This window comes from Mandrillus leucophaeus, unplaced genomic scaffold, assembly GCF_000951045.1.
Source record: "Mandrillus leucophaeus isolate KB7577 unplaced genomic scaffold, Mleu.le_1.0 Scaffold719, whole genome shotgun sequence".
In the NCBI taxonomy this organism is placed as follows: Eukaryota; Metazoa; Chordata; class Mammalia; order Primates; family Cercopithecidae; genus Mandrillus; species Mandrillus leucophaeus.
Genome location: NW_012107797.1, coordinates 17,296 through 26,318, shown reverse-complemented (window position 1 = coordinate 26,318; position 9,023 = coordinate 17,296). Strand labels below are relative to the sequence as shown.

The 9,023-nt window shown below is 47.5% G+C and overlaps 1 protein-coding gene across 1 annotated transcript in view; it reads left to right on the top strand.

The window, feature by feature from the left end:
* Window positions 1-7,535, top strand: part of ADAMTS17 (ADAM metallopeptidase with thrombospondin type 1 motif, 17) — an 87,977-nt gene extending 80,442 nt beyond the window's left edge. The window contains exons 8-10 of the mRNA XM_011965265.1: window positions 5,479-5,522; window positions 6,745-6,881; window positions 7,434-7,535. Coding sequence (XP_011820655.1) covers window positions 5,479-5,522; window positions 6,745-6,881; window positions 7,434-7,535 — 283 coding nt within the window. The remainder of the gene's footprint in view (window positions 1-5,478; window positions 5,523-6,744; window positions 6,882-7,433) is intronic.
* The last annotated feature ends 1,488 nt before the right edge of the window (window positions 7,536-9,023 follow it).

Sequence of the window (9,023 nt, the reverse complement as noted above, 5' to 3'; positions counted from 1 at the left end):
AGACAATCAGAATTATTGAAGAGACATTTTAGAAAAAGTCTGTTTAATAATTCTGATTGTCTGTAACATGGCTAATGCAGTAGCAGGCATCAGGGACCAAGGGATGAACATGACCTGGTTCATGCTTTTGACCTGGACTTGCCCACTCCAGTGAGCACTGGGCGCCTTCCCCAAGAGCAGTGGCTGCCCACACTCACTGGCCAGAGGCCGCTGTTGCTCGAGGCACTCTGCAATGGCATTTGGGGACTGTGAGACTTTCTGTAGAATACCCCAGGTGTCATAGCATTCAGGTTAAGGGTACCATGATTTGAGAGTGGATTCGATTTGGGGAGCAAGCAGGAGTCCTTGGGAACCGTGTCTGTGCATGATCATAAGTAAATGGAGCTGATTTTCCAAATGGTAATTATATTTGGTCTGAAAGACTTTCCTAGAGAGGAACTCTAAACAACATCATCTGTGGAATATGCAGCTAAACTCCCAAGGTTTCTACTTTGAAAATAGATTTTATAAATACTGTAGAAAGTCTATAATTTCTGGTGTTTTGTTAAAAAAAAAATTAGTAGCTTATGATAACTTTCTCTATATCAGAAGAAGTTTTCTCTTTCCTGCTATTTCCTTTCATTGAGCGGAGAAAGCACTTGTAAGTAGTCTGCATTTGGGGATGAATGGCATTTTTTTCAGAGGCAATATATGTCACCAAGATGACTGTTGACAAGACATCTGTATTAGCCCTTTTACAAAGAGACCTCGGCAGTCATGACGCACCCTCAGTGCAAAGATGCTGTGAGTTAGACTTTCTTTTCATTTTTCGCCCTTCTCACGTACCACAGAGGAAATATTTTGTGTAAAAATGTTCTTTTCTACACCTCGCACTTTTTACAGTGGCTACCGTAAAACAAAATGATACAGTTTTGCTGTGTCCCCACCCAAATCTCATCTTGAATTCCCACATATTGTGGGAGGGACCTGGTAGGAGGTAATTGCATCATGGGGGCAGGTCTTTCTTGTGCTGTTCTCGGGATCGTGAAGAAGTCTCACAAGATCTGATTGTATAAGGGGGTGTTTCCCTACACAAGCTCTCTTACCATCTGCTGCCATGTGAGACGTGCCTTTCACCTTCCACCGTGATTGTGAGGCTTCCCCAGCCACGTGGAACTGTAAGCCCATTAAACCTCTTTCTTTTGTAAATTGCCCATTCTTGGGTATGTCCTTATCAGCGGTGTGAAAATGGACTAATACACAGAACAATGGAAAATAACAAGTGTTGGAAGAATGTGGAGAAATTGGAACTCTTTTGTGCACTATTGGTGGGAATGTAAAATGGTACAGCCACAATAGAAAACCAGATGATGGTTCCTCAAAAACTCAAAACTAGAGTTACCATATGATCCCACTTCTGAACCCAAAAGAACTGAAATTCAAAATAATTGAAAGCAGAGACTCTGATATTTGAACACTCATGTTCATAGCAACATTATTCATGACAGCCAAAAGGTGGGAGTGACCTATATGTCCATCGATGGATGAATGGGTAAACAAATATGCTATATATGCACAAGGGAATATTACTCAGGCTTAAAAAGGAGGGAGATTGTGACGCATGCTATTACGTGGATGAACCTCAAGGACAAATACTGCATGATTCCACTTATGTGAGGTACTTACAGTAGTCGGATTCATAGAGACAAAGAATGGTGGTTGCCAGAGGCTGGGGAGAAGGGAGAATGGGGAGTTATTTCATGGGTGCAGAGTTTCAGTGTGGGATGACGGAAAAGTTTTGGAGGTGGATAGTGGTGATGGTTGCATGACAGTGTGAATTTAATTAACATTACTGAGCTTTACACTCAATGGTTAAGATAGTAAATTTTATGTTCATGTAGCACAATAAAAAAAATTCAGAGTAAAAATGTCCTGTTCTAACTAAACACATTGGAGAGGGATCCTAATTGCATGGGAGTGGTTCTGGGTGAGGATGCTGGGGGCATGGGCAGTGTCTTCATCCAGGGACAGAGAAAACAAGGTTTCGTCAGCCGCAGAGGCTGCTGGGCTCTGGATGAGGAATGCGATTGACCTCTTGCATAGCTGTTACCTGTTGCCAGCCCGGGAGCTTGAGCTTTCTTCTGCATTTTGGGCTGACGCCTTGAAGCTATGTGAGCAATCACAGTCCCTCTCACCTGCTGCCGTGGAGCTGCTGGACTGAACAGATCAGTGCATGTCCTGTCTTCTGGGTCCTCGCAGATGTTAAATTGAGGATCTCCTTCAAGGACGGGGGAGGCAACTCTGGAGTCGGGCAGGAAGCTGAGTTGGCCAGGAATCCTTGTTTAATGACTAGAGGTAAAGAGCTGCAATTCCCTAGGTTGAGATAATAACGGGCTGATGTTTTCACAAGGAGATTGGGTGCGAGGCAGCTGCCGCCCTGGAGAAGCTGTCCTTTCCTCCCACTGTAACCCGAGCTGAGGCTGCACGGGCCTGGCTGTGCTCAGGGGACACAGGCTTCCAGGTCCTGAGCTAGGACTGGCTAATGTGAGGGTTTCCTCCCGTTTAAGGTTCTTTTTTCACCTTCCGGGCTGTAACCAAGCCAGACCGTGTATTCTCCCAGACATTCCCTGACAAACAGGTGGCTAAGTGGCTGCTGTGGAGAATGTGAGGATGACGTCATGTCCAGTAGGAGCTGCTGAGCCAGAAGCAGTGGAAGCTGGGTTTTCTGCAGCTGTGGCTGGGACTAGAAGGGACCCCTGAGTGGACTGGGCCTGGGGCCACACGGAGCCCACACAGACGCCAGGGCTCAGGGGGCTTCAGCACCTAGGAGGGCTTCACCTTGGGCTCCACATCTGACCCAGAAAGCCGAGAACGCAGAGAACTCCTCCCTGGAGTCAAGAACTCCTCCTTGAGCCTGGGCCTGTGCTCCAGGTGAGAGTGCCTGAAAGGCACCACAGCAGACACAGCTGGCCCAAAGCTGTACCGCCAGGATTCCTCTGGCCAGACCTTCCCCTCCAGCGTAATACCATCTAACTCCTTGGGACACCCTTCCCTTCACCTTCTGCCAAGGGACCCTCTTGCCAGGCTTTGCTCGTGGTGAGGTCCCAGTAAGTATCCGTGGAACTTGGTGTTATGCTCCCAGGCTTCCAATGCTGGTGAGACCATGGCTGCTGGGTAGCTTGCAGGACCCCTTGAAAGGGTCTGGAAACGTCAGTCAATTAATGAAATAATTTATTGAGTCCCAACTGTATGCCTGGCTGTGAGTTATGCACAGGACGACCTGTGTAACTTGTGGTGCCCCCTGCAAAATGAAAACATGGGACCCCGCGACAGCAGAGCGTTAGCCCAGGGCATGGGTCAGACACCCACAAAGCCAGCCCTGTCATGCAGATCCACGTCAGCCTCGAGGAATGTACCTTGGAGTTTCAATGGATGTCGGGACTGGGAGCCGAGTCTAGCCCTCACTTTTTTCGTTCCTGAAGTGAACGCTACAGTCCCTGCTTGGCGGTTTGACATGAGTTGGCAGTGGGATGACATAAAAAGTGGATGCCCCTGATAATGAATGGAACAAAGCCAGGTTCCCTGGAGATAAAGCCGCCCCTGCAGGCAGGTGGCTTGCTGCTTCTCTTCTGAGAAAGGACCTTGAATGGGAAGGATAGAGATTCAGACTCAGCTGACCTTTTCAAGACAGGCCTCTGAGTGTAGCTCTCCCTCCCTGAGCTGAACACACCTCTTCCTCAGGTGAAGCAGTGGGTGGTGCCTCGGGGTCTGTCATTCGAGACTGCCTGTTTCCCCTCAGGGTGGCCATTAGATCGGAGAACGCGCGGAGGTGGAGTCCACCTCAGCCAGAGGGCTGGCTCTCTGCAAAATGGCGCCTGCCTTGGCCTTGGCCAGCAGCTTCATTTCTCTTCTGTCAGACTGAGGCCTGGGTCCCTTTCTCGCTTTGCCCAGCTGAGGCAGGCAATGGGGCAAAGCTTTAAACATATACTGTTCACAACTCTGAGAAACCCTGGAGCAAGGTCCTGGGCCAGCCTGGTCTTTGTATGAATGTGTGTGTGTGTGTGCGCACGTGTGCGGCTCAAAACACCAGAATTGGGAAGGGTGCTGAATGTTGGGCTGGGGCTAGATAGGTATTGGGCCAGTGAGAACATCTATGCCCCTAATTTTATTTGGTTTCCCCTCTGCCGGTGTTGCTTCTGTCGCCTATTCCTTCATCTTCTAAAATGGAGTCTGATGGAAAAATCGAGTCACTAGGCCTTTTCATCTCTTTATAATAATCCTCCATTTCCCTGAAAGTTCCTTTGGTTTTGGAGTGAGGTTATGAAACGTGTGGATCTCAAGCGTTCTTTGGGCCCTGAGAGAAGATGGGTGTGGGGCCTGGGAGGGGCCATGTCTGGGCCAGGTTGTGGCTCCTCACACGGCTCCCAGGCTGAGTCCTGCCCCAGCCAACCCTCCGTGGTCGACCCCTGACCATGGAACTTATAAAGAACCATAGGAATGCTCCAGCATTAGGAAAGAAGAGCCCAGACCCCTGACTTCCCCACAGGAAGCCAGATGAACCCCTTGTACCTGCAGAACCAGGGTTGGACCAGGTTTCAAGCATCTTTGCTGTCTCACTGGTCCACAGATGCCCACCCACCCAGGGGATCCTGGGGAGCTTTAAGGAATACAGTTTTTTAATCCTTCAACTTTTAAGTTCTGGGTTACGTGTGCAGGATGTGCAGGTTCTTTACATAGGTAAACATGAGCCATGGTGGTTTGCAGCACAGATCAACCCATCACCTAGGTATTAAGCCTGGCATCCTTTAGCTATTCTTCCTCATGCTCTCCCTCTCCCTGAGCCCCCTTCACCCGGCTGACCCTGGTGTGTGTGTACAACCATGTGTCCATGTGTTCTCATCATTCAGCTCCCACTTACAAGTGAGAACATGTAGTGTTTGCTTTCCTGTTCCTGCGTTAGTTTGCTGAGGATAATGGCCTCCAGCTCCATCCATGTCTCTGCAAAGAATATGATCTCATTCCTTTTTATGGCTGCGTAGTAGAGGAATACAGTTTTTAGAGGTGACTTTTTGTTGTCTTCTCGTTAAAGTGATGCATGGTCATTACAGCATCAAAAACCAGTTGCTGCCCAAGTAGAGTAGCTTGGGGAAGCCACTGCAGTTGGATGCTATTGTCTGAGAATTGTCTCTGATCAGTGACTTGGCAAACATCTTCCAAAACATTTTCAGCTGCTGAAAGGAGTCCTTCCAGCAACTGTTATGTATAGAATAGTTCATCTGTAAAAGAAGATTCTCATGTGGGGTAAGTGGACCTACCCCTGGGAAATGTGGATGGGTTACTGTTGCCAAACGCTGCTGTTTGTTATCATTCACTGTGGCCTGTGACCACTGGAACAATAACATTGCAGGATGACTACTTGAGGTTAATTGACAGTATTTTCTTCTTCCAGTCTTGGGGATACTGCATATACCTGATAATGGCTTTCTTTTTTTTTTTTAGGACAGATTTCTGTGTACACAAAGATGAACCGTGTGACACTGTTGGTAAGTTTAGAGTTGAAATAATAATCTAAGGGGCTGATACACCCTGGGAGAATCTGGAGACTTCTTGATCACAGTGGAGGAGCTGTCCTCAAACAAGCACTGCACATTCTGTTGCCTTCCTTCTTGTAAGTTGGTCTTTGACTTTCCTTTTGCTATTTTCCTGAAATGTTTTTAAGTGATTTATGGCAGAAGGCATTAGATGAAGAAGCTATGAAGAGTGACACCAAGGGGAAGAGCCACCAGGCTGTTCGAAGGGGTCTGCAGTTGGGGTTGCATTTGGCTCTGAGCATTTTGGTCACCCAGGCAGGAGAGGCAGCCTACCAAGTTACACAGCTGTGGTCATGAGATGGAAGCTTAGCAGTTTGTTCTCATGCATGCAAATGACCTTTATTGAGCTTTACCCTTTACCTTGGTGCCAGGCTCCTCGCTTTTTAGTGACTAAAGACAGCACTGAAAATGGCATACAGTGCTGAGAAAACCTCCTTTCCTTCTTCCCCTTCCCTTCCTCCTCTCCCTTTCCCTCTCTCACCTTCCCCTCCCCCCACCTTCCCCTCCCCCTCTACTTTCCCCTTCTCCTCCCCTCCCTGCCTCCCTTCCCTTCCCCTCCCCCTCTACCTTCCCCTCCCCCTCTACCTTCCCCTCCGACTCTAACTTTCCCTCCCTCACCTTCCCCTTCACCTGCCATTTTCCTTTGCCTCCTGTCCTCAGTTATGTCTGGTTTGCTCTTGACTTCTCATGGATTTCAAATGGAAACCATTCTTGAGTGTAGGAACACAGTGTTTGGTTAATACAGGCACAATGCCCAGAGTGTTTCCAGTTTTGCCTGCCATAACACAAACCTTTGTTCATCAGGAGGTCGAAATATAGTATTGCATTGCCAGAATCAAAATTGTGAATCGTGTGTGTTTAGAATTGTAAAATCGAAGAAAACAGTATAGGTGTGAAAAATATATAATGTTATGAAATTCACATGTTGAAAACCAGAGCTTCTTGTGGAGCCTCGGCAGTGAGTAATCCCAAGCCTTTGTTCTGGCTCTGCCACGTGCCAGCTGGGTGGCTTTGGGTGTGTCTCCACTCCGGTTTCTTAATCCATCAAATGATCATTTTGGATTAGGTGACTCACAAGACCCTTCAAAATCTAATGATAGCTACCATTCATGTCACATTTTAGAGTTTACAAAATGATTTTTAATATATTACACTTAATCGGTCCTCTAAACAGATCTGAGAGCAAGGTGTCAAGAAGCAACCAGCCAACTCCTCCTGCTTTGTTATTTGGGGGCTGTCTCCATGAGGGAATTGCTAGCCAAAGGCCATGTGAAGTATGCTTCCCTGGAGGGCTGGCTGACACAGGCCCAGGTCAGGTTGGGGCCATGGAGGCTTATGCAGACTGACCTCTGTCTGTCAACAGGGCTGCCAGACATGTGCCAGGCATGTGCTGTTTCTAGGAGTGGCTGCTCGTTCCCGAGGTTCATGGGTCAGGCATGGCCACAGTACCCCTGTCCAGGGCACCTCTGCTCCGTGCTCCTCCTGCTTCCTGGCTTGCCCCGTGGAGACACAATCTCAGTCGTGTAGCTCTTGCCTATACTTCTCCCCTGGAAGCCCCTGAGCAACACAGAGCCCAGCTCTGGCCTCCAGGCTATGTGTCCTTCAGCACCTGGCACTGGATTGAGAGGCTTGGTCACTCCTGTTGGTTGGTTGATTAAATGAAGAAGAACTGAATGAATGAATGAATGAATGCATGCATGCAGGTGAAGGGATTCCAATTCCAGTGTTTGTTAAAACCATGTATCCAATGGTGTGGTTTTCTTCCATAGGATTTATAACTAGCTTTCAGTTTCTTTTGAATATATAAAAGTTTTCTCTTTTGATGGGAATATGCCATTAATTGTGATTATATCCTGTGTTCAGGCCCCTGGTGAAGAGCAGGCAGCTGCTTCAAATCAAGCATCTTCTCCTTTCCTAAGCCACATCACCATACTACTTTTTATTGGTTTGCTTGGGCTGCCATAGCAAAATGCCACACAAACTGAGTGGCTTCAACAACAGAAATGTGTTGTCTCACAGATCTGGAGGCTAGAAGTCCTAGATCCAAGTGTCGGCAGATTTGGCCTCTCCTGAGGCCTCTCCCCTTGGCTGTAGCTGGCTGGCTGCCTTCTCCTGTGTCCTCTTGTGGCCTTTCCTCTGTGTGTGCACCTGCCTGTTGTCTCTCCTCCTTGCAAGGACACCAGTCATACTGGCCTAGAGCCCCACCTCTGTGACCTCATATAACCTTAATTAGCTTTTGTTGTTGTTGTTGAGATAGTCTTGCTCTGTTGTCCAGGCTGTAGTGCAGTGGCACGATCTTGGCTCACTGCAACCTCTGTCTCCTGGGTTCCAGCAATTCTCCTGCCTCAGCCTCCCGAGTAGGTGGGACTATAGGTGCCTGCCACCATGCCCAACTAATTTTTTTGTAATTTTAGTAGAGACGGGGTTTCGCTGTGTTTGCCAGGATGGTGTCGATCTCCTGATCTCATGATCCATCCGCCTCGGCCTTCCAGAGTGCTGGGATTACAGGCATGAGCCACCGTGCCCGGCCAGCCTTAATCGGCTTTGTAAAGGTCCTCTGTCTACCTATAGTCACATTGGAAGTTACGGTTTCTACATAAGAATTTTGTGGGGACACAAGTCAATCCATAGCACTATTCATTTGATACTTTGCCACATGTTACTAGGGAGCATCTTATGTCCTCATATCCCCTCCCAGGTGCATACGTCTCACTTCCTTAACAAGAAAGTCCTTTAATGGTCAGGACTGGGTGGAGTCATGTGACTGGGTGTTCTTCATGTGACAGCTGGTTAGCTGAGGGCAGAACCAGTCTATTTCCTGATCCCCACTGCATGTTCTTTCTAATACGTCAGTGATTTTCAGCTTCTGCAAAGGAGGAGGTGCCTTTTTTCTTTTTTAAAAAAATTAAACTTACATGGTGTTTTATTAGTATACATTTATTTTAATGTGTCATATTTTGCTTGTACAGATGATTAAACCAGTCAGAACAATGGGATGATTTGATGAACAGAAAAATATAAAAACTGGGGTTATGGCAGTCGTATATTGATCTCAGCATCCAATTTATTTATGGACTTTAAAATGTTTTTATTTTGAATAATTATACAGTCACGATAATTGCCAAAAGAGTACAGAGAGGTCTATTGTACCTATCACCCAGCTTTGTCCAGTGGCAACATCTGACGTAACTGCAGTGCACTCTCAGAACCAGGAAATAGATGGGCCTGATAGAGTGATCTAGACTACAGCTCTTAATCAGGTTTTACTGGTTTCTGCATGCACTCATCTTTTGGTATGCTTTCGTATAAAGTTCTGTGACGTCTTATTACATGGGCAGCTTTGTCCATCCACCATGACAATCAGGAACAGAAGGTTCCATGGCTGCTGAGATGCCCCCTCGGACTGCCTCTTGAGAGCCACCCCCTGCCACCCTCCGCTTCCCTAACTGCTGG